This window comes from Onychostoma macrolepis, chromosome 16 (assembly GCF_012432095.1).
Source record: "Onychostoma macrolepis isolate SWU-2019 chromosome 16, ASM1243209v1, whole genome shotgun sequence".
Taxonomy (NCBI): domain Eukaryota; kingdom Metazoa; phylum Chordata; class Actinopteri; order Cypriniformes; family Cyprinidae; genus Onychostoma; species Onychostoma macrolepis.
In genome coordinates, this window is record NC_081170.1 from 20574752 (window position 1) to 20601477 (window position 26726).

A 26726-nucleotide genomic window follows, 5' to 3' on the forward strand; every position below is an offset into this window, starting at 1 on the left:
TGAAATTATTGCAATATAAAAGTATATTTAAAAACGGTAATGTTAGGTGGGATTAGTCGTGATTCATTTCAGAAAAATGTGTGATTAATTGGTTATTTTTTAATTGATTGACAGCACTAATCAGGGCTCGACAATAAAGACTGCCCGATGGCCCGGGGCCAGCGTGAAGGACGCTCGGGACAGTAGATGGATTTGTCACTTACCCAATCGGGCCACTGCAGCGCCGTCACAAAATTTTATCATTTGCATGCGTTTTAAGTCTTGTTAATTTAAAAATTCAAGCGATTAAAAAGCAATTGGGCGCGAAAGACAACTCCTTTCGGTACTTGCGCACACAGACAGCCGCGTCTCTGACACGCACGAGCCACCTGAACAGGCAAATACATTAAAAAAAAGTGTCAAAATACCCCTCTTGGCAAGTAACTTTAACAATGATTAAGCAATATTGAATTTATACACTGGAGTACAGATGCACTTATCGACCGGACATTTTTTGTTTTATTTTAGAGTATCTTCTGTTCCGTGCTTGCACACAAACTGCACTTCAATCATTTTCCCAAATGTCATTTGTGTGGAAACATTACGTTATTATTATAATTAGTCTGTAAACGGCCGTTAACAGAGGCCAGAGACGATGAAGACGGACACAAAAAGGAGAAAATACTGTAGCACTAGCAGGCAGAACAAGACCTCTGTTCACGATGCGTGAAATATAGGAAGAAAATCCAAATATTGAATTTTATATGAATGTGTTTCTGAGGGGAACTGACTGTTTTCAGAAATGGCGTTTTCTTTTCATCTTGTCTCCGTATAATGCATATTAAATTGGTGTTAATATACGCAGCGCTGCTGTGTTTAACAGTGGTAACCAAGGAAACGCTGTATCACTGTTCCAAGAGCGCCACCTGCTGTCAGAGAGTGAAATTGCGTCTCACTCAGCCTGTCTTCTGTTTCTGTTTAGTGCCGATGTTTTATGTAACGTTAGCATAATTTCACAAAGCTAAAGTCGGGTCATTCTGTTCTTGCTTCAGATTTCGAAATTATACAGTCTAATATAAATCAAACATTGCACATGTTTTTTTTTTTTTTTGTGGCTTAATCCATGATTAAAATTTCAAATGGCTATGAAAAATCAAGGTGCAACACAGAGTGCAGAATATTCAAATGTTATTTTATATGTGATTTTTAAATTTCTGTACCTGAACATCTACAAACATAAAAACCTAAAGCATCATTTCATTTCTATCTTTGTGCTATAGGCCTATGTTTATTTGTGCTAATACTTTTTTAATAATTTGTTCATTTGTTCTTATTTACTGGCTGTCACTTGTCTTTAATAATATTTAAACTTTATATTTGTTTATTTTTGGCTAGTGATTTTTGCTGTGGTATTGAAATTGGAATAGAGAATTGTAAAATTTAATCGATATCTAAAATATTGGAGTCATATAAGCTTATTTATTAGAATACAAGATAACATAGATCAAAAACAATGATAACAGCGACTATTTAATTTTTTTTGTGGCAGACCGGGCCAGTAGAAAAAATCCTTGGCGTTGATCCTTGCTAATTCATATTAATTAATAAAAGAAAAAGAAAAAGGAGAAGAAGCAGAAGGAGAAGGAGAAGAAGGAGAAAGAGAAGGAGAAGAATTACAATAATACATTTTCTTATTCCTCTTATACACAAAATGCAGTTCAGAGAAAAGTTGATGTAAAACTAATTTGGACTTTTATCCAGCAAAACACGCTATAACACAAGCAATTCATCATGAGGAGACAGCAATAAAAGAAGAGCTGCAATACAAAGCATCAGTTCAGTTTCACATTTCACCCAAAAATGAAAAATTCTGTCATTATTTCCATAAACCACAAAAGAAGAATTATCTCTATCTTCAGAGAGATCTTTTCATATGACAGATCACAGTGACCAGGGTTTGTCAAGCTCCAAAATGGCTAAAAAGCAATGCAAAAACACCATAAAAGACTGAAGTCTCATAAACAAATGGCACAAGGTCATGCCATCAGATATCCAAAACGTCAAACCCGTGGAAAGGTCATATGTGCATCTATTTAAAAATGCGTTTAGAATGCTTTTATTTCATTTTGAAACCTTGACAGTCAGTGAACTGTCATTGCATGGACAAATGTGAAGATTCATTCATCAAAAAATAACATACAGTTTTGGAATGACATAAGGGTGAGTAAATAAATGACAGAATTTTCCATTTTCAGAACTATTCCTATAGGACACAACAACCTCTCAGCAGTTTGTAAGCAGCACACACTTCACATATTACCGTCTTATCCCAGTCCCAACACTCAAAGTTTGCTTGCAGCACTGAGCCGTAGGACTCTCCCCTACACACCAGCAGAGAGTGGCAGCTATCAGCACCAAAGCAGCCCTCGAGAGCTATCCAGATACAGCAAAAGATGTTCAGCTCTTAAAAAAATGTTACAAGTCTCAGCGGTACATGGAGAATAAATATACCTCTCATACGCTGTGTATGTGCACGCACATGACTCTGAGATATCAGTCAGCAGCTGGCAGCTAGAAGACTTTGCATATTAGCACAGGATCAGGGCAGAGGCATCTAATTGAAAGGAATAGAGCAGGAAATGGCAACAGTCAGCATGTGGATTCCTGCAAGAGCTGGTCTCATTGAGCTAGTTATCCTACTTTGAACTGCTCAGTAACTGAGGCTGTGGCATTACAAAGGCTTGGAATCAAACGCATCCGGGGCACATCACTGGAAATTACAAAAAGCCGATTCTGTGACATCGGCTCACCTGGTCCCTGTCTCGTTTTCTGTTCATCAATCTGTCTGCTTGGGTCAGTCTGACTGTCCATTTGTCAGCTTTCTTTCTTTCTTTCTCCCTCCTTAAATGTCCGTTCACACCAAGGGTTATAACTGTAATGATAATTTTATAAGGATAGGGACGTCCACATCACAACTAAATTGATAACAACAGAGAAACAATACTGTTGGAATGTTATTTTCCAGCTAATGAATAATAAACATATTGACAGCCAATCAGAATCTATCCTGCTTTAAAAGCACAAGCATTTAAAGCACCAGAAGACAAAATTTAACCACATGCTAAACAGAACGTTAAGGGATAATTGGAAGAAAAATTAAAATGATCATCATTTACTTACCCTCCACTTGTTCCAAATGTGTATGAGTTTCTTTCTTCTGTCGGACATGAAAGAAGGTATTCTGAAGAATCATGGTAAACAAAAAAATTTCTTTTTTTTTTTTCCCATATGAAAGTCAGTGGCTACCGTTAACTGTTGGGTTACCAACATTGTTCAAAATACCTTCTTTTGGGCTTAACAGAGGAAAGCATGCAGGTTTGGAACAACTTGAGGGTGAGTAAATGATGACACGATTTTCATTTTTGGCTGAACCATCCCTTTAAAGCATACGTATTTAGTTTTGCGTATTTTTGTAAATTCTTTGGAGCCCCTACACTCTCAGAAAAAAAAGGTACAAACTAGGGTGGTACCTTTTCAAAAGGTATAATTTTGTACCTTATTCATCCTTAAAGGGTGTATATTACTACGGGGCCGTTGAATGCTTGAATCTGATTGGCTGAGGAACGTTCTAAGGTGTGCAATTATTTTCAGGGAAACGCACGGTGAATGTAGTTCCAGGCAGCTCTTGACCGCATTACATGACCATATCACTTCGCCAAATTATTTCTGTTATTTCAAAGGTCTTACAACAGCAAAATAACCAAGACCCACAACTACACTGGCCAAATAAATAAATATAGTAAACAATATGATAAAAACGACAGATCATGTCCATGTTTTTGCCACAAAATTGCGCTTTATTATGTACGGAAAGCACATACTCTATCTCTCCCGCTCTCTCCCTCACAGCCGCACATACATAACAGTTACAGTTTGCACACACACTAACATACATCGCGCTAATGTTGTTAGCGCTACTCTGACGATTTTATCAGTAAACAACTTAAAAACTACATGACTTCTCACAAGCGAGGTAACAACAACGTCGCGGTTTGTGAACAAAAGGAACTAAGTTTCACTATAACTAGAGACATTGCCGCCGAACACTATTGAGAGACGCACAGAGGCAATCTCTCTCTCTCTCTCTCATAACTTAGTTATTAACTGTATTAACTGCATTAATCTGTTATCAACAGCTCAAGCCTCCATTACTAGGTTTAAAATGACGTTTTAGAATTGGCAACGGAGGCGTTGGATGAAATGCGGAAGAAATAATCCTACTCACAATAGCGATTTAAGTAGAAATACTGGACGAATGCCTTGAAATATATCATCTGATCGATGTCTTGAGGTGTGGCAACCGTAGTATAAGCGGAATAATTGACTTCGGCCCGTCGTCAATTATTCCTTACTTAAAGTTATGTATTATTACCTAAAGTGTATATATTCGTATTTAAATGGTACATGCCATAAAAGAATCTGCCATTTTTGCAGAATTTCTTACTGCTAAACAAACTTACATAATCCCAAAACAAAGTCAGGGAATGTACCATCAGAAGAATTTTGAAACTGATATTACAGGGTAAAAAAAAAAAAAAAGAAGTTACATACAGTTTCCTTAAAGGGATAGTTCACTCAAAAATGTCAAAAAGTCTGTCATTAATTACCCTCATGTCATTCCATAATCCATCCCTTCGGAATATTTTTAATGAAATCAGAGGGTTTTCTGACCCTGCATAGACAGCAACACAACTGACACATTTAAGGCCAAGAAAGGTAGTAAGGACATCGTTAAAATAGTCCATGTGACATCAGTGGTTATCGTAATGTTATGAAGCTAGGAGAATACTTTTTGTGTTACTAGTGATGTGCTGTATGAAGTAACTTTCAAACCAAGCAGCCTTCTGTTGATTTATGCGGCAAATCCGCTTGACCAACTAGAACCAATGGGAAAATCCCCAATCACATGGATTCCTATTGAAATGCAGAATCTAACTGCACCTTTATTATGCATTGCTGTGGACGCTAATATACAGGCACCCGTTATTATCGATATAGTTATCTTTATAGTAATCGTTCTTGGTGTGAACATGCCTTCACAGTCTGTTAACCCAAGATCCATTTTCTCTGAGCGGCACTGACGGGAGGGAAGGGAACAGGAAGGGAATGTTGAGTTTGCTGGCTCGTGTCTGCATCTGACAGACAGCGTCAGCCCAGAATCCGCCACGGAAAGAGATCCAGCCACACATCTCAACAGGTGACACTGTCTTGTATTAAGGATGTCTGAACAGCTTCATAAAATATGCATGGCGTGTCACAAAGTAGCACAGCCAGGCAAGGTAGGACTGTGTAGGATCCGAGTGGCTTTTTGCAGCTGTTTGAGGGATAGAAATGCTAATGATGCACAGTGTTTAGTGTCATGTCCTTATAATACTCTTTAATGTGTTTGAACGTGCTGTTGGGTTTCTCTTCTCCCTCTCTCTTCTCTGATCTTTCTCCTTCCCCCCTGAATCTTTCCTACTCTCTTCCACCTCCAAAAAGCACCGAGTTCTCAGGGCCGATCCATGTCAGCGGCAGCCAGACGTCTTAACTCTTTTCGACGTCGGAATGTGGGCCGACAAAACGACCGAAATAGGAGTGTCGGAGCATGTGTGGAGAACCAGAGATCCTGCAGTGCATAACAAAGAGCCGGAGTAGCTGAGATCTGGGCCCAAGCTGAGGGGGCAGAGCCTCATGCAGGCAGAGGTAGAGCAGGGGCCTGATCAAACACCGTCTCCCCCGGGAACAGATAATACTTTCACAGGGTGAAACACAAACATGCTGCCATGACACCCCCGTCCCTGTGAACGTCCCTGTGAGAGGAGGATAAAACGAGCCGCTTTTACCCCAGCGCGATCCTCACAAATCCACTAGCAGATTTACACGGCATAAACACACATGGACACATCCTGACAGGTACAAAGAGGGTTTGGAGAAATGTGCTTGGCATTTCATTTTTTAAACGTCTCCCCCCCGATATGTATTGATTTATGAGAACAGCGTGGACAAATGGGATCAAAAGCGCTGTAGCAGTTAGTTTGTTAAAATGCTATAAATGCCGCATGTGGAAGCCGTCACATGAAGTGCCTTGTGCACAACGCGCTTCTGGAAGTTGAGTCATCCACGTCCATTGTCTACTCCGTGTTAGACAGAACACAGTTACAAGAACCAGAGACAAAACGGAGTGAAGACAAAGACGGCGAGCGTCGTGCTTTAATAGAGCAACCTCCTAAAACAAATGGAAATTGAAAACCTCCTATAGTCAGCATGGAAGCCTTTTAAATGTACATTATGGCGCCCCATTAAATATTTTATGTGAATGACAAAGACTCTGTGACTCTGAAGTACAAAAGCATCCAGATGTCTCTAACAGCACTTTTCTCCAGAACATATCTGCAAATGAGACGCAGATGCCAGAACCAGCACCATGCAACCCTTAACAGACTGTTGCACTGTTTGATGGGTTTTTAGGAGTGATTGCGTGCACAGATTTCAAAAACAACAAAATGCCACTGTCTTTTATAGAGTGTGCCATTACATTACCAAAAAAAAAAAAACATTTAAAGGAATAGAAAAATAAAACTTCTCTCAAGATTTACTCATGTCATTTCAAACCTGTAGTTTTCAAACTTTATTTACAGAAACTAGTAGTAATAATTTTTAAATAAATGAATGAATAAAATCATTTTAAAAAATAATAACAACATTTTTTAATTTTTATTTATTACATACAAATAGCAATTTCTCAGCAATTTTTAATATATAAAATATTGTTAAGATTGACCTAACTAGAAAAATTTATATTTATTGTAGAAATTTCCAAGACTTTTTAAAATAATTTCCATTTCAATTTCCACCACTTCATTCCCTCATATATCCGGGTTTTCCAATACTGTGAAAACCGTGATTCTTATTAAATTATGACAGTTGTAGAGGTAACAAATTATAATTATATATATATATATATATATATATATATATATTTTTTTTTTGGCCATCTTACGACCCTCTTGGAATTGTGCTGAGGTCCCCAGTGGGTCCAGGCTCAGCCATATAATACCTTTGTGTCTTGAACAGAATAAGATCTAGCAGTTTTTTCAATAATATTCTCATTTGCCACAACTCTCATATATGTTTATTCAAATGTGGCGCAAGAACACTTGTCACTCCAGATTTTAAACTGATCAATAGTGAGTGGTGCTCTTACAGTATGTCTAATAAGCAGATGAAATGGCAAATTATAATATGAAATAGAAAGAAAATAAAGAAAGAAAGAAATAGAATCTGAGAGATATGGCAGAGTGGGAAGATTTTCAGTACACTTATATTTCGGTCTGTCCCACACACAAAGCTATCCAACACAATCTCATAGGAAATTGTAACTATTTTATATTTTGGCGAATCGGTGGCTAAGTAGTATGAATTTATTATCTCATTAATCCCTTTTTGTATAATTAAGAATCTTATAATCTTAAAAAAAAAAAAAGTATCCATTTTCATACAAATCACACCATAAATCACGAATGCATACACAATAGTAATCGCATAGTTACATTTTATGACACTTCTATGGTGTTTTTATTTTTGCAGCTTGACAGCCCCAGTAGTCACCATTCACTTTCATTCTGTAGAAAAGAGCATCATTAACGTACTGTCTAGCATCTCTTTTTATGATTGACTGAAGAAAGAAAATCATTTGGGTTTGGAACGATATGAGAGTAAATTATGACAGAATTCTATTTTTGGTTGAACGATCCCTTTCATACAGGAGAAAAGAAAAGAGTTTAAGGAAATGAAAGACTGGCCTGATTCAGAATGGACTAAATGTAGAACAGACAGCGAGGAGGAACTCATTCGCTGGCACCTAAACAAAGCCTACACAAGAACATCGACAGACCAAACGATCAACACTCGACCTTTCAAGACGCCCAGGGCAACACAATCCCCGTGCATCCTCTCCAGTTAACGCGAGCCTGTCGCTCGACAGAACGTGCTGCCGCTCGAACTGCAATCATTGGTCCAATTCATGAAAAAGCATTGATTTTAAGCTACGTTGTGTACAGTATATAATGCACATAAATAGCTATGGGGATCCGCAGAAAATATCCCCCACTCTATATCGAAACTTTTTTGATCTTATGGCTCAATGTCAGTGAATTTTGCCCGAAGGAATTAGAATTTCTCCCAAGTACATAATCCGCTGTCATTTTCTCTGTTAACAGATTGTAGAGGTGGAGAACACAAGCGCTGCCAGGGATTACAATTTTCAGTCTCTACGCTTGTCTTTGTGGCATCTAAATATTAATAATTCTGTTTTAAGGCACTAGTTTGAGTGGCACCTTCATGTATATGACATTCTCCCCGGCTATATTTACTCAGCTGGGTTTGGGATCAGTTATTTTGCCTCACGACAGCAGTGTTCTGCGGGGAGAAATGTAGAGCCACAACGTCCCATGTGGCACCTACAATACGCTGATATACGAGAAACCAATAAATTTAAGGGAGTTTTTATTCATTTATTTATTTATTCCTTCTCCGCTCAGACATACTTAACACAAACATAACTAGCGAACGAAGGGGGAGAGGGAAAAGAGGAAATCAAATCGGCTCTCTAAAAACATTTCACAATTAATTATTTTCCGGTTATTGTTCTTCGCATAACAATAATAAAGTCGCAAGCTAATAATGTAGGAAAACCTTGCTAATCTTAATAACATACTGTGAGCATCAACGGATATGCATAGATAACAGGGCCAAAAGTAAACATGAGCTAATTGTACATTATGTACGTCCTCTTGAAACCCTAATTATATGTTTATATCATTGAGGTTTTAACGGTTCTGTGCGGTACAGCAGAAGTGCACCGTCAACACCAAAACGCTCTCTCTGCTGCACAATGTGATGCATTGTTCAGAGTTAATTGTAATGGGTTTTTCTGCTGTGGACTGTCATGGGAAATGGTTTTCGAAATTAGTGTAGTGTCAAGTTGTATATCATTTTAAAACTGCTTTCAATCTATATGTCTTACCGCTACAAACTGGAACATTAGACTTGCAGCTCTTAGACAGCAAGTACATCATTACGATAGTCATGATGAAGTAAATCGCACATTTTATTAAAGCAATGGGCTGTCGTTACCTTTAAATCCCAATACATACTGCGATCGTTCATATGCGTAATTAACAGCGCACAAAAAGCCGCCCGTGTCATAAACAGACACCCCGAATGATATGTAATCTTCTTTCAAAATCCATTCCAGCGCATTGCTACTGCAGTGCTCAGCATGGCTACTGCAATGCTGCTTTTCATCCTGGACATTACCAATCCATAACAGCGGTTACACAAGAACGAACAGAAATAGAATTCTGATTAGTTCTTACGTCTTCCCAGCCACTCCCAGGCGTGTAGGAGATGACATCCAGAAAGGGATTGGCCAGGTAGCCCTCGTTATTGAACGAATAGTCCCGCCCACCGAGAGTGATGTTACTGAAATACCTGCAGAGCGGAGAGAACAGAGCAAAAACAGTCTGTTGAGATGGAAGAGACCCAGAAAGAATTAGTATAAAAGACTCCGAGGACACGTCAAAAAGGAAATCTCGCACGGAGCACTTCACAAACATCCTAATTAGGTCAGATTGCGAGACTGTGGTGAAGGTAACCATTTTATTTCCTTCAGCAATGGAATCAAAGGAGGCAGTCACTCTATTTCGAGCACTTAATCTAAACCAGTAAAATACCCAGAACGGTGCCTAAATGTGACATTCTTTGTGAGTGCTTCAAATGAATCTTTTTATCTTAAATCCAATATGCTTTTGGCAAAATGAAGAGTGCACATTTAAAAATTTGACTGGGTGAACAAGTTTGAAGGAGCAAAGTTTCCCCCGCTCTGTTCTTATGAGGCTTTTGTGAATATTCCTCACAAAGTTCCTACAAAGATCTCTTTGATAAATACATGCAAAACCATTATGTAGAAGCCTATTTAGCAAACCGTAATTACATCAGCAGCACTAAACAGGTGAATCTCTTTTCCCCATCAATCTCTTCTGATGTGTAATGAGTGTGAGTCACACTGATGGTGTTACGTTCAGAGTTTCTGCTCAGTAATTTCTCCCTACAATGTGTAAAATATGCTGTTAAAGATGGTTAACAGATTTTTTTTTTTTAAAGTTCAAGCTGTTGTTCAGCTTGAACTTTTCTAATTTCATCATTGGCAGCCAGTGCCCTTCTCATCAAAATTATTGATGAAACTGTTCATTAATTAAGCTTTTTTTTTTTTTTTTTGACAATAATGAAGATAAGACGAAAATGCAGTGATTTGAATTAAAACAAAATATGAGACAAAAATAATGCTGATTGTTCAAAGAATCTCATCACAGTCAATAATGCAGGGATATAAATAAATCTACTAAAGTCAGGGGCCAGTTGTTCAAAAAGTTTGATCTGGATCAGAATGATCTGGATCTGGAAATCCCATGTTTTGCTATCCAGGATCAGGTAATCCATCTTACTTTTGTACTGGTTTTTCAAAGCAAAATTGGATGGGATCACCCTGATCCAGATTTCCATCACTTTTTCAGATTTCCGAATCTTGATTACTAGTGCTCTATGGAGCCCCTAAAGGGACATGGTGATGGTGGAAAAAAAAAATGTTTTATTACATTTTTGTTCCTGAAATCCACCCTTCTGCTGGCATCAGAATAATTCCGTTTTTTTGGATCAAAAGTATTTCAATCTCACTAAAACATTTTGAACAACACAAACCGAGAATTTAATCCAGATCAAAACCAAGATTGGATTTTGTGATCTAATTCAAATTCTTTTTCTTCTTCTTTTGAACAACCCATTTTCAAAATTTGATCCTATCCGACGGCCAAAATCCGATCAGATTTCTTTTGAACAACTGGCCCCAGATGCCATTTCTATGAAATTCAACTAAAATTAATGAACATTTCATGACAAAATACTAACTAAATTAAAAGGATTTAGTCAAAAAGCCTCTCAGAAATTATCCACCTAATTTTTCAATGTGGAAGTACAATATTTCCTGTGAATCTGTGAGATTTCCAATTGATTAGCCACCACAGGTGTATAACTAATGATAAAGTGGAATAAATCAAAAAACTATTTTGCAATATAAGCATTGTTTATGGTTACACTAAAATAATATGATAACAAAACCAGTTTACAACTCAGAGCACCATAATGGACTAAATCGCTGAACATAACTAGGAGCAGTTGATAACGGAAGTTAAAAATGGCTTGGCCTGCTCTTGTGTTAAAAATAAGGTGGATAATCTTCCAATTATAATAAATGAAACTGGCACATGCTTGTTGATTATAATGGGCCTTTTCTAGTTTTGCTGCATTGCATGCTTTCAGGGCAGACACAGCGTCAAACATGCTGCTATTGTTTATCCCCTCCCACCCATGTTGTCTTCTTAAATACAGGGGCATGTTGAACGCCTCCCCCTGCAGTCCCTATGGTGGGGGAGTGAAGGACTTTCATGCCCCAAAGGTGCAGCGCTTTCACTCTCATTAGAGTGTGTCATTACGGATAAATAGACTTACTATAAATGCAACAAAGCAGAAAAGTTGAAGGTTAATGCCAAATGAGATGAGCTTTAAACACAGTTCTCAGGGTGAACATAAATCGAGGGCTTTTTAGAGATATTCAAGATCAGTATAATAACACTTTTAAACTATGCTGAAAGCAGCATTTATTTGCATGTGCTGGTTTAGCACTTGATTCACTAAATGAATTAGGCAGGCAATTTCACGAATGCACATTCACAAAACCTGTGAACCTGTGGAGCATAGTCCCACCATAGACATCCAGACACCTAAATAATCTCTTAAAAATGCACTTTAGTACATGTGAATCTGGATAAATGCCCGGTTATAACACTCTTCTCTATCATTTGATAATAATCGGCTGATTTACTGCTGTCATGATCACTAGAAAGTGCACACAAACATCCCTTTCAGATTAATTTGTCACCTGCTTTCATTTTATTGCGAATAAAGTGCAATATACAGGACAATGAGCCTAATAAAGGAGGCGTGTTTGCGTGAAAATGAATGCTAATTACTTAATTTAAATACTCTGATTGCACCTGTTAAAAACTAGTTTGTGAGTGGTTAGTGATTAAGATGCAGATTTTTATGCTGCAATACCACGAAAAAAGATGATTTAATTATTTAGTTAATTATTTAATTTGCTCCTATAAGAATATCTAAATCCATTCATTGTATGGTAGCTACTCCGTAGTTAACATGAAGTCAAAATGAACTTTTTAAATAAATGTCACTATATACATAAAAACATATATACATATAAATATAGTTTACAGTACATTAGTGCACAAAAATGTTGGATTTTATAATCTTCATCAAAATATTAATAATATATTCTCTAATATTATTACATTTGGTAATATTGTACAATAATATTTGTCTTTTAAAGAATGTAACATTTATCTGATCAAAATAAAAACAGTAATATTCTAAATATATTATTACAATTTAAAACAGTCATTTTCTATTTTATTATATTTTAAACAGTAATTTATTCCTGTAATGGCAAAGCAGAATTTCTTCAGTGTCATATGACTCTTCTAATATGCTGATTTGCTTCTCAAGATTTTTTATTATTATCAATGTTGAAAACAGTTGATTTGCTTTACATTTTTTTGTGGAAACTCTGATATTTTATTTCAGGATTCTTTGGTGAACAGAATTATTTTTAAAGATCAGTAGTATTTCTTTGATATAATATTTTTTATTTTTAATGTAATGTTTGATCAATTTAATGCATCCTTTTGAATATAAGTATTAATTTCTTTAAAAATAACTAGTGCAGGAATGACGTGACCCTTTGGCGGCAATGCACGCATAGTCCTTCGCTCTGCTCACTTTGTCAGAAATTGTATATATCCTGTCAGTAAATTTTGAACCACTCTTTATTTAGCTCACTATGAGTCAAGGACAGCCGGAAAAAAAGAGAGTGAACAATCGCCAATAAAGAAAGAAATTCAAAGATTCCACCATCTCCAGAGAGGATCTCGACGCTGCTATAGCTAACGGTATCAAGTTAGCGCTTAAGGAGCAACAAAGTACTCGCGATTCGGTAGTGGCTTCGACTGTAAGAGAAGCGATAGACTCTGTACTGACCCCAGCACTCCGTGATCTACATTTGGATATACAAACGACCAACGATTCTGTAAAAGAGCTAAAAGCAGAAGTTGAAAAGCTAGCCATCGCGGCGAAACAGACACGTGACCGGGTCGATTCCGTTCAAGCAGCTGCACGTGAGGATAGGAGGACAGTCACAAACTTAAGAAATCAGCTGAAGCAACTCACCGAAAAAATGACGGACATTGAAGATAGGAGCAGGAGAAATAACATACGACTGCTGGGGTTGCCGGAGGAGGTGGAAGGCTCCGATGCAGCTGACTTCCTCAGAGCTAATCTTTCCAAGTGGATCCCTTCCCTGAAAGGCCGTGACATCGAGATTGATCAGGCCCATCGCATGTATGATGGAAGGAAAAACTCAGATCGGTTGCATACTCTCGTCTTCCATGTACTAAGGTGGTATGACAGATCGGTGATCCTGAAGGGTGCTCAGCAGGCATATCCGGTGAAATATACGCAGGACAATGTCAGGACAATGTCATGCTACTATTTCTCCCCGACTTTAGTCCAGCCACAACTACCAAGAGAAAGAGCTTTAATCCAGTCTTGAAGAAGATGACAGCACTTGGTCTCCAGCCCTTCCTCACCTATCCGGCGGTATGATGATGATGATGATGTTCGACTCTCCTTAAAAGGCGGAGGATTTTGTTGCTTCACTGTTACTGAAGACGTATTCTGCAGCGCTACAAAGCAGCGGGAAGGCAACGGCTACCGTCTCCATCCTCTCAGCTCAACGAGGAAAAATTAACGAGGAGGTCTGTGGTGATCCTAACTGCTCTGAAGAGGACAATAACAAGGTGGCCATGGACACTTGTTAATTTCTTTTTGGAATCTTTCCCCTGCCCTGTACATTCATCCGCTGATTGGTAAACAATAATGATTTATTTTCTTTATTTTTCTTTATTATTATTATTATTATTATTTTTCGGGCTAATGGAAAGCAGGTTCAATCACTACGCTTTTGGCTCAGTGGGCCTTTTGGGGACATGTCTTGCGTGAAGTGGACTGGTCACGCATCAACATTTGTTTCTGTTGTTTATGCAGACCTACACTCTCGGTAATGTGTGGTCTGCTTTGGTTTTTATACACAGTTGTTTGTCATTCCTTGTTGTTTTGTTTTTTTTCTATGCCCTTCAACAGACATCAATACTTTTATTTATTCTGCTTTTCTTTTAAAAGGACTATGCATCTAGGTGGACTGGTATCTAGGATACATACTAATGTTTACATGTCACTGGCAGTTTGGCATTGCTTTTGTTTCTCTTCATTTAGACAGAATCTTGGCTTTAATTTTTTATGTTGAAATCGGCCATTTGTCCAGCCCTCTTGGTCTACATTGGACAGAAACACAATTTTTGTCAGTCTATGGACTCATGTGAATTCTGTTTTGTCCTTTTTACTACAAATTGAAGTTGTTGATGGTGTGTCTGTTGTTCCCCCCTGTTGTTTGTTTGAGTGGATGTTGTTTTGTTGATTTGGAAAAAATAAAAAGTTGATCACAAAAAAAAAAAAAAAACTTGCGATTAATCGCATCCAAAGTAAAAGTTTTTGTTTACATAATATATGTGTGTGTGTTGTGTATATTTATTATTTATATATAAATACACACACATACAGCATATATTTTGAAAATATTTACATGTATATATTTATATTCGTGTAATTTATATCATATAAAAATATATTATATAAATGTTTTTCTTAAATATATACGTGCGTGTATTTATATATACATAATAAATATACACAGTACACAGATATTATGTAAACAAAAACTTTTATTTTGGATGCGATTAATCGTGATTAATCGTTTGACAGCACTACTAATACCTTTTACTGTACTCAAACTTTAAGTATTTTTATTTTGTTACGAATGGATTTGTGTGTTGCTAGGGAAATGGCGAATCATTCATTCGTGTGTGCGTGTGTAGATCTTTTCCTGTGGTTTTCTCTGTCTCTCCCTCTTTCGCTCTTATTGATTACAGGTGGAGCTGATTAGGAGGACTGAGCTGGTTGGTGACAGGAAGGATCGCTGCAGTATTTAAGTCATCCGGTGGAAGGAATCGTTGGCTCCCCGCTCTCCTGGTGTCTTCGTTGTGAACATTGTTGTTTCCACTGTGTAATGTGTTTTGGCGAAAGGATCGCTAACTTAGACATTTGTTGTCAACCATTGAATTAAGTAACAGTTTTGTAGTCTAACTAGTAATTGTATGTTTGTTACGTTCGGTTGCTTACGTCCTGGACCTTGTTTCAGTGGAGCTTGGTAGGGAGGTGGGTGCCTGTTTGTTTTGTTCGTTTTCTCCTGTTTATGTTAGCAGGGAGGTAAGAACTTGTATTTTATTTGTCATTTGATTTCTAGGTTAGTTTGTGTATAGTAGTAGTTTTGTTTATTGTAATTTACTTTGGCAATATTCCCCTCGCGAAGTTTATGATGCTCCTTTGTTTATCTTTATTTAATAAACTTACGTTTACTTTCACTTAAATAAATGTCTTGTGGTTGAGAAACTGAGAATGAGAGCGGGGACCCCGGGGATCTTTCCTAGATGGATCCCTGTTAATTGTTACGGACCAATTTATTTTCTCTTTGAGTAGGGGTTTAATTTGCAGTTCGTAACAATTTACTGAAAAATCAATGTCAAAAAACGGTCATAAAAATTTGAAACTTGGGAACACAGACTTAAGTTTGGTCTCATTTTAAAGAAGACCCATGGTAGATTATTGTTGAAGTAAAAAAAAAGTTTAAAAAGTGAAACCAAAAAAAAAGTTATAGAAGTTTAAGTTTATGAAAATGCTTTATGAACAATATTTTATATACAATATATATTTTATGAAACAAGTTGAACTCTAAACCTGTTAGAAAATCAAAGCCATGAATCTAAACAAGTTGTGTTCCAAATTTGAGGTTGATATCTCAAAAACTGACCTTTCAGTAAGATTTTGTTTGGGCGCAGTACCAAATTTTCCCCATTAGATGCCAGCAAAACTCCGCTGGTGCACACAGTGGTTGGATTTGTGATTTGCAGTAGAGTTTCTCTCTCTCAAATATTACACCACCACACACACACAATTTTTCTTTTATGACACACATACAAACCATACTCTGACATCCATACCAACACACCCACACAATTATAGCTGCATTATTTATCCAATTGGCTCTATAATATGCAGAAGCAGAAAACAGGAATAAAGCAAGTATTTGCTTTATCGACCAAACCTGAAAAAATGGAACCATCTGGTAAAAAATATTAAAACATTTAATTTTGAAGCCTTGTCAACAGAGTGAAAGCCTATTAACAAAAATTGCATAATTTTACAGTTAAACAAACACTGTGATTAAAACTAGCAGTTTTAATGGGGAAATTTTTGTCCAAAAGGTCCTGAGAGGAACTATTTTGTGTACCTAGTGCAAAATAGATTTATTAAAGGAAATGGGGGTGAATTCCAATAAAAATACACACCTGTGCCAAAATTTATGCAGCTGCCAATAACACAGGCAAAATGATCAAAAGAACTAAACTGAAAAGGACAAAAATGTCCAAAAGGTTGCACAAGGGTTAAATTAACCAACTATGTTACAGCCTTCTTTCTCTGCCCATTGAAATCTCATTTGATAAAATCAAATCCCACCCTACATCATGTCCCACTAAATATTCAATTTCACGTAATACAGCACATTACACAAGTTAAATGCTTTGCGAATGTTCATGGTCACTATAATATAGGCGAAAGTGTTGTGCTGCTCAGTGTGAGACATGTTGCATCTGTCTGTGCAAAACATAAAAGTCACATCTTGTATCGGAAGAAAGAAGTGTTTCTTACTTCATTCTACCGCGGATCCTCTGTGTTCTGTTGCCATCTGTCTGACAGTTAGTGACAAAGTGCGGCCCTCCAGTGGCTCCGTAGTCCTTACGCAATGCGACAGCTCCATGGGTAAGAATGGACACCCCACGGGCGATACGTCTGCGGGGCTCGTCCCTCCAGCCCTGTGGTCTGACCGCAAACAGCCGATTGGGTAGTCCGGTCAGGCCCAGCTCAGACAAAGCCGGACCCACCGCGAACCATATGTGAGAGGCGCTGGCCTGACCAGCTGCCCAAGCAGCGAGGAACACCTGTTCTGCTTCCTCCTGAGAGCAGTATAACAACCGCACCTAGAGTGGGAGTGGGGGCAAAGAGGACAGAGGGGACCAAGATGAAAACCAGAGAGCAGGAGCAAGAGAAGAAACAAAAGAGAGTGCAAAATAGAACACAGAGGTCAAAAGGGAGGAAGAGACCATGAGCGGAATGAAAAGAGGAAATGGAAGAGAGGACAGGAGAGGTATTGGCTTTATACATTCAATTTATAAAATCACTAATAACTGATCGTGAAAATAAGTCCTTCAGTAACTGAAAAACTGTAATGTAATGACATTTTACTGTTAAATTCTTATAATGAGAGTATTTCCATTTTAAAAACAGTCCCAATATCAAAAGAGCTATTAAAATGTCACTCTTGTTATTACATTTCAGATATTTCACAGAGCATTCATGTCAATTAAATGGAGCACAACAGAAAGGGAGTGCAATCACTTGGATCAGTGAATTTGGATTGAAACTTGAAATCCTATATGCACTGTAATTAACAATATATGAAAACTAACATTAAAGGGATTACTGAAAAATTAAGGCTTCATTACGGGAACTAATAAACTGATTACTGTAGATTGATGTGCTACAGTATGTACCATGTTCAGAGGGCAGAATATGCATGTTCCTGCAGAGCCACACATTATACTGTCTACTGTATGTCGATGTTATTTATTCTGCTGCATTTAGATTGTAAGACGTGTTCAATTTACATTATTTAACTACTTTTTGCATGGAATTTGTATAGCATAGAATATAGCACACTTCCATGTGCATATTGATAGAAGAACAGTATTGGTTAAGATATCCGATTAATCAATCAAAGAACTAACCAAAATGTAATTGATTATAAAAACAGTTATTAGTTACAGCCCTAATGTATTAGGACTTATTCCAGGCAAACAGTAACAGACAGGTTTTAAGGAGAGGAACAGCTTTGAAGTAATGGTGCTGGGACATGCCTTAATGAAGAAAGACGGATACTGGATGGATGGAAAGAGAAGGAGAGAAAGAAAAAGGAAAGAAAGGAAACTAGCACATCTGGGAGGGAGAGAGAGAAAGGAAGGAAGGAAAGGAAAGAACAGTAAAAAAGCAGAAACTGAGAGAGGGACTAAAGATTTCACCTTTACAATGCATGAGAGAGAAAAACCCAAGAGAGATAGACTGTAAAAGAGAGAGAACAGGAGAAGAGGGGCTAGAGAACTGGGAAAAGAACAAAATATTGATAGAATAAATAGATATATATAATATTAATATTCTGACTGATAATGTGTCATGCTAATATGCCAATAAGTATTTTATGTTATAGCTGATAATAACCAATAAATTCAGTAGCTGATAATAAAATTCCTACATTATTTTTCGTAATATATAATAATAAATAAAACATTACTATTGTGTTTTTAAATATTAACTTCAAGTGCACATTAGAAAAGTATGAAAACAGGAGACTGATAACAACCATTTTAAATAAAAAATAATTTTAAAACATTTTAATTTAATACAATAATTAATATAAAATTTTATTTTAATAAAATTATTGTTTAAAGGTTAACTTGTAGTGTTCTTCCGATTATAGAGGTAATCTAAATATAAAATAAGAAATTAGCATACACAATAAAATATCCAAAATAGGTCAATATATATCCAATATCGACAATATTGATAACATTACAACAATATGATAACAATACATTTTAAATATTTAAAAAGTCCATTTTAACCGATAACGCAAATGGTAACCTACTATAAATTTATATCGAGATCTTCAGAAGACCACAAACCAAAAGGTAAGATCATTCTTAAGAAATAAATGATAAGTCTGTCATCAGTACAACACACAATCAGCAATATTCGTTGAAATAAATGTCAAAACTAACTCGATCCCATTCCGATCACCAAAGTTGTGTACACTGAAACAACTCTGCAACACAGTGTGAAGAGTAGACTGTAACTTTTTGCTTAGTGTTGGATTTTTTTTTTTTACATCACACAGCAGATACACTGCAGATATATAAACGTTATAGAAGTCTCTACCAACTGAGATATTTCTACCACTGTCATACCGCCCAGTGTAATCTAAGAATGCATTTGCACTCTATTCTGTATGTTCTACTATGCAACTTTCTGTGTGTAAATAAATGCATACTTTATGTATGTGTGCAATATTTATTTGGGTTTGTGTGTATGTGAGTGTGTGTAATTGAGCAGAAGCACTGCAGACTGAATCTAATGCATACGGCATTGGGCTGCACCGCCACAGGCTCTGTGTTATATTAACACTGACATCAGTGTACTGAGACCCACAAGGCACAATAACACCCTCTAACACACACATACACAGAACAATAACAGCCTGGAGCCAGGGGGAGACAGAGGACAACCTGTGACACACATACACACGCATTACACAAATATAGGTAGAAATGGGAAAGGGAATGAGAATGAGAGGAGAACGGAGAAAGGACAGCGAGAGGTCAGAGAAAGACGGTAGAGACGACAGCCAAAAGAAAAAGTCAAATAAATGGTTAAGGACAGGAAGTGATGTCAGAGTAAATGAATGATTAAATGAGTGAATAAGCGAGACAGAAACGCAATGACCTTCCCTCTCTACCTGTGCTTCATTCTCTTTCAGCAGCCGCCGTGCACGCGCTCCTCCCGGATCATCGGTTAAATTCAACATCACTACGCTCTTCTTCTCCCAGCCGATGAATGACCCGTCGGTCAAACCTTCGACTATTGACAGGAAGTCCTGGTAGCCATGGTGACGTGTGGACACCACCGAGAAGGCCGTCCAATCATACTCCTCCAGCACCTCAAAGATCACCTCCAATTGGAGTGCGGTGGAAGAGCTGAACTGCAGGAAGATTGAGCCGGTCTCCTGCAGAGTAATTAAGAAGGTAAACGACTACATTTCCCAAGACTAAAGACAGCTGATTCATTCCTTGCATAAGGCATCATGGGAACTACATTTCTTCTGAACTGTTTCTAATGTGACATTCACTAATCATAACAGCAGACAGAGCTTGTCTTCTGCAGTGCAATTAAGGGGGAAAAATAACTACGTTTCCTGTGATTGAAGACTATTTATTGCCTCCATAAAGCATCATAGGAATTCAATTTCTTATAAAGAGTTTCTGAGATATGCAGCCGCTGAAGGAACATGAGGGAGGTACTTCAGTGACTCTAATCGTCACCGGAGTACGTTGCACAGCTTTAAATTTAATTTGCGATGGCATTGAGTGTATGCGTGGGTCCGAGAGAGTGTAGGATTCAATACGACAACATCAAAAGGATTCAATATCGTGTCTCCAGAGTAAATAATAATAATAAAAAACAAAACATTTCTGAATGAAAATGTCTTTTTACCTTTGTAGTTTTCACATTGCGCTAGGGAGAACATGTTATAAATGTCGAGACTACCAACTGAAATTGCAAAACCCAGACCGAAGCACTTCAGTGAACACAAGAGGGGAAAAAAAGAGCAGACCATATGGCCTGCAGCGGTAATGCATGACCCTTGCCCTTGCTATTTATCCAAATGGATGTTAGTAATGCCATCCCTTGCAACAGTTATCGGTGCGCCCCGATCAGGCCCCAACAGAGACAACGGCAGCCCTATCTCTGTCCGTTTAACGGTCCTCCTCAGGCGGTACCATTAACAAACAATGCCCTTATAGCACTGCAGCAAGCCAAACACTATCTAGCAAGTGTTAGAGCTCATTAACACCAAGAGCTTGCAGAGAGAGATGTTTTTGAGGAATTTCCAAAGTCCAAAGAAACTCATACAACATTGTTTTTTTTTTTTCCTTTTCAGAAACAACAACACTGTCAAATAATTCAGTGACGCTAAAGTACGTCTGAGACTGTTCAGACAGGACTAAGAAATCCTCAGTGGCCTAGTTTTATTGTCCTATTAAATGGCATAGACAGTACAGTTAATCAGGAAAAAAACACTATTCATTTCAAGACAGCTATACTTCAAAATCAAAATCAATCGGACTGGCTGGGTACAATCACTTTTAAGAGGAATTTGACTTAGTGGAGTCAAACTGCTGACACTAGTTTAAACCTCACAGGGTTACAGGAAATTCTTCAAACAGGACAGCTTTCTGTCTGTAGACTTTGGTTCTGTATTTAAAATCATTCTGTTAGTTGGCACCACTCTGTATTGGGAAATATCCGCGGTATAAAGATAGATCAATGAAAAGTGCTCAGAGGTTCAGCCAAATTAATTTAACTTAGATTAAGGAATCATTGTGAATAATTACTAGTTGATTTCCAATTTGAATGCAGTTACAGTAAGTGAGTGAAATCAAACTCTAAAGGTATGGTAATAGCCTCGTGGGCAGCACGCCAACATACAGCGCCATTGCGCTTTGGGCGTCCTGAGTTCGAGTCCCGGCTCATGGACCTTTCCCGATCCCATCCCACCTCACTTCCTGTCTAAAATACTGTCCTATCCTAATAAAGGCAAAATGCCAAAAATAAATCTTAAAAACAACAAAAAAAAACATTAGCAGTCCACTGTCAATAGTGTAGCAATGTATGAAGCTGGTTTCAGTTGGTCAATGCGGCAAATTTGCATGACCAACTTGAACATAAGTGAGATCTTAATGGGAAACTTCTAAAAGTTCACAATTGCATGAAATTATGGGGTTTCATTTGTGAAATTGTGAATAATTGTAAATGTGACCGCACAGAAATTCTCTAACATTCATACCTGTGGTACCCTGCCCAGACCCGCTCCCCCTCCCACAGCAACGATGGGGAGGCCGGTCTGGGCCGAAACGAACTCCAGCATGGGGGCCAGGGGGCCAGAGGCCAGCGGGAGGGGTCTCTCATCTTCATACACTAGTCCCTGAAGGGGTCTGGCTGCCAACAAGTCACACAGCTGAGAGAGCAGCGTCCTGGGGCTGCTGTCATTCACCTGTTGGTAATTCACATTCACTTCACATTCATGTTCACATTCACACCACATTAACTTCTGTAGTTATGAATGAATACTTATGCTTAAGTGCCCGTATTTTCACTCTACTTTTGTATTCGCACTTCAGTGCACAATCAACAAAGCGTTCAGGTATTCAGGCTACTCTAAATTTAAAATCACAATTGTTTTGACCCTGTAAGCAATCAGTTCAATTTAATTTGCATGACCTCTATCGGACTGACCTGGAGCCAGATTACGTTTGCGGATCCCCACTGGGTGACGACGCTCTCACCGAAGCTGCTGTGCACACGTCCGAAGCCCGGGTATGGCACCCTACCCGCAGCTGCTGCAGCCCCTGCTTCCCCTTGTTGAACCGTTGAGCCCGCGTGGATCACTGCGATGTTGAAGTGCATTGATGCCACCGGGTCCCGTTCACGCTCTCGGGGCCGGAGCAAGAGATGAGGGGAGGAGCTAGTCTGACCCACCCATTCTACCAGGGCCAATAGCAGAGAGAGTGTGGGTACTGTGACCATGGCAAAAAACGAGGAGGCCAAACGAGAGGGTACGAAGAAAGCCTGAGTGAAACCAGGAAGAAAAAGCAAAAGGGTAAACTCTGATTAAAACAAAATCAAAACAGCAATATATTGCATACACTTAAAAAAACACTTGAGAGATATATAAAAAGAGAGTAGGTGCTAGAATGAGAAAAAGAAAGCAAAGTAGAACAAGAGAGATGGCAAGAAAGTAAGAGAACTGACAAAAGAGGCAAGAAAATGAAATGGGCTTTATTCAGGCCACAGAGTGAAATGTAGCAACACAGGAGGATAATTGACAGAGGGACAGAAAGAACCTGTGTTTGTGTGTACAGGTTTATCTGTTCTTGTGAGGGTCTGAAACCATCTTGTGAGGACATCAAAAGTGGTCTTCACTATTTGAAAGGCTCACAAATAAGCTAATTCATGTTTTACTTCAAATGTAATAATGGCAACAGGTTTGTATGAGGGCTCTTTTGCATATTAAATGAGTAAAAAAAAATAAAAATGTGCCCTTGATAAAGAAAAGTTAGAAGAAAAGGAAAAATATTCTGCATTATGAATCTACTTTAAACACAAGTTCTTAGAAATGTACTCTGGATTCATGTTCGTTTCATATGGTTTGTGAAAAACTCAAGTGGTGTAATCAGTATCGCAAAAAAAACAAAAACAAAGTGTACACATCTTAGTCATTATTTTCAATGATTAAAAAAAAATGTAAACAATTTTTACGTTTAAAATGGCCAATTATGCAGGTGTCCTCCGTGACACACTGCAATTGCTAAGTATTTTAAGTTTTAGTGAACTGTTGGCAAATTTCATATGAATTCTGTAAGATACTATTCACACGTGTTGTGTGATCAGCTTACATACCAATGAGGGTTAGATTTAGGGGTGAGATTAGAGGGGGAGATTCAAATTTTGTTTCAAGAAGTCTTACATTTTTTCAAAAATAAAATCGTACACAGTCATATGAAATCAGCAACTCAAAAATTGGTTTAAAAATGGTTCTTTCTTGTGTGTTTGTCGTACTTCAAATGTTTTCAAATTTAGTAAGCAGCTTCTTTGTGAGAAATAATAATAAAAGATAATGCCAAAATACTTTTTTCAGTATTTTATACATTCTTTAATGAAATTCAATATTTAATTTTTTCTTCATTATGATATCACGACTGTTGTATCACCCTGACATTTTTTTATATTTCAAAAAGCAATCAAAATTATCTTTAGAAAATAAAAGTTCATCACAGAGGACTTGTATTCAATTCATTGCATGTATGAATTACTGCATTTTAATGTATTTGTAATGAACACATTTTAAGATCTACACAAAAAAAAGTCATGTCATTGACCCAAATATCATTATCTTAGCACGAAACCACAGCGTATACAAAAGGCTCTTACTAATATAGCTTCTAAGATGTATGTGTGCGCACTAATAAAAACAGAGTCAAGAAGTGGATGGTGCTTATTGTAAGGTGAATGAATAATAACAAAGATTAAAATATAAACACCCACACAAATTCTTCATAACCACACTCACATACCAACACGACTGAACACGCACCAATAAAATTATTTGGAGAGTTAGAGGTTAGCGCAGCTGATGTAAGAAAGTACCTCCATGCTGTCTAACGCTCCTTTCTATCTCAGTTACACACACACACACACACACACACACACACAATACAAGCAAATCATTTTCAATTTACTTTTGTGGCAGCCTCCTCCTGCCTTCTCCTCTCTGTTTCATGACTTCAGGTGCTAATGCAATTGCTTGGAATCACCAGGCTCTCTGACATAATATTCCCTCTCTCCCAATTCTGTCACCGCTTTCTGGGTTTGTTCTCTTTTTGTTGCATTCTCTTTCTCCCTCTGTTCTATTTATCCGTCTCTAAGCCTGTTGGTCTGTTGACCCTGACGAGTCCTTCAGATGAATGAGAGAACGAATTAAGAGGCCAAAGACGACGAAGCAATGAGCAGAATATGGGAGGGATGGAGACAGAAAGAGAGAGAGAGAGAGAGACAGGCAGACATTGGAATTCTGTTTGGCTGGAAGAGGTAAATATAGTCCTAATGACTAAGATGAGGACAGAGATGGGGAGGAGGGAAAATGGAGGGAGTGGAGAATAAGAAAGAGGGATGAAATATGGAGGAATAGAGGGAGAGAGAGAAATATTGATTACTGGGGTGTGTGTACGTGTTTGGCCTGAACAAACATGCTGGCAATCCTCCAGTTTTGACAGACAAGGGACAGTATGAAAGTGTGTGTGTTGTGTGTTATGTGAAAGGTTGGGTGGGAGAAGAAGGGTTGGGGAGTTGGAACGCACGAATGAGCATCCGAGCACATTCCACAACAGCATATTACTGTTTTTGAGTCACTTCAAATTAACCTGGAGTAATCATAGCCTGGGCTTGTCATTTGGGAACCCACTGTGCTAATGTTGTGCAAAAGCAGCAATTTACTGCCACTTCCACAGGTTGCACTGTACAGTAGGAGACGTGGGAAGTGCACACGCAGCCCTGAATTCATCAAAGAGAGCCAAAAACACTCAACGATATATCATCCACAAAGGAAAGGACTCGCGCTTCGCTGTTGCTTACAGACCCCCGGGCGATTCTAAAATACTACTGAGTACATTACTATAACGGCTCTCTATATAAATTTACATAAATCTCTAGTGTCCCTGACTGGTTTTTTAAATATGCTGCAAACACTTTATTTTCAGAGACATTCAGAGATGTTTAAGGGAAGTTCAATTCAGTTTATTTACAATGAAATGATTACAAGCTCATGGTGTACAGCATAAAATGTATACTTGCACAATTACCAGATTCATACAGCATAAGGTCATTTTAATGTTTTTTATTACAAAAAACCTGCACTTTAATGGGTCTTATTATGTATATGAAAAATATAATGTTTTATATGATTAATTATGCTAGACAAGCACTGGTATAATTTCCAAATATATATTAGGGCATATTTACAGTCTGAATTTAAGCACTTTTTGAGATTGAAAATCTTGATATTGGCAACGTACAATTCATGAATGAATCAGTATTTTAAGGCAGATCTTTTTAATGAACTGCTGCCTGATCCATTTCACAGAAGCAGTCTGAATGATTTGTTCATTAATCATACTAGTTCGGTTCTCTAGTTCAGTTCACTGAAACAATGATCCCCTTTGCAGCAGTTAACAGCTTGCTAGGAAAGATGAAGACATTCATAAAAAATACATAAACATTAAATTAATAAATAAATAAACCTCCTTGTGTGTTCCACAGATGAAACAAAGTCATACAGCTTGGAATGACACATGGTTGTGTAAATAATGACAATTCTCATTTTATTTTTGGGGGAACTATTCCTTTAAAACAAAACAATGCATCTTCTATGCATTTCTTTAAATCCAGTCCAAAGATTTTAGCCTTGAACATGTTTACATGCACGATCCTAACCAGATTATGATTAATATTGATGAGCTGACAATGTAGTCATGTAAATGATTTTGTGTGGCAGTGGTAGCTACAAATTGTGTATTTTTTCCATTTTATAAAAATGGAAAGAATCCTCATTTACTCACTCTCATGCCATTACAAATCCATAAGACCTTTGTTTTCATCAAAACACAAATTTAAATATTTCTAACGAAACCTGAGAAGTTTCTGTATATCTACTGATAATCCAGGTAACCAAAACTTAGAAGACCCTAAAGGGCCATAAAGGTGGCATAAAAAAACAACCCATACGAATCAAACATTTTAACTTGTGAAGAGAAAGAATCACTTTCTATGACTAACAGTTTTAATTTATGGGTTATACACATTTATTCCATGGTCTGTCTGAATACTGTTTTCTGATTGGCTGGCAGGTGTGCAGTATAACCGTTTAATGCACAGGTAGTTCCAAGTCAGTTTAATCACCG

General features: G+C 37.6%; 1 protein-coding gene across 2 annotated transcripts in view; it reads right to left on the reverse strand.

The window, feature by feature from the left end:
• The window catches only part of LOC131521211 (glutamate receptor ionotropic, NMDA 2D), a 126394-nt gene that overhangs the window by 37184 nt on the left and 62484 nt on the right, over positions 1-26726 (reverse strand). For both annotated transcript variants that reach the window (XM_058745729.1, XM_058745727.1), the window contains exons 2-6: positions 22507-22839; positions 22058-22264; positions 19949-20215; positions 17032-17360; positions 9399-9513 (exon numbers count right to left, since the gene is read on the reverse strand). In XM_058745729.1, coding sequence (XP_058601712.1) covers positions 9399-9513; positions 17032-17360; positions 19949-20215; positions 22058-22264; positions 22507-22797 — 1209 coding nt within the window. In that variant the 5' untranslated portion in view covers positions 22798-22839. The remainder of the gene's footprint in view (positions 1-9398; positions 9514-17031; positions 17361-19948; positions 20216-22057; positions 22265-22506; positions 22840-26726) is intronic.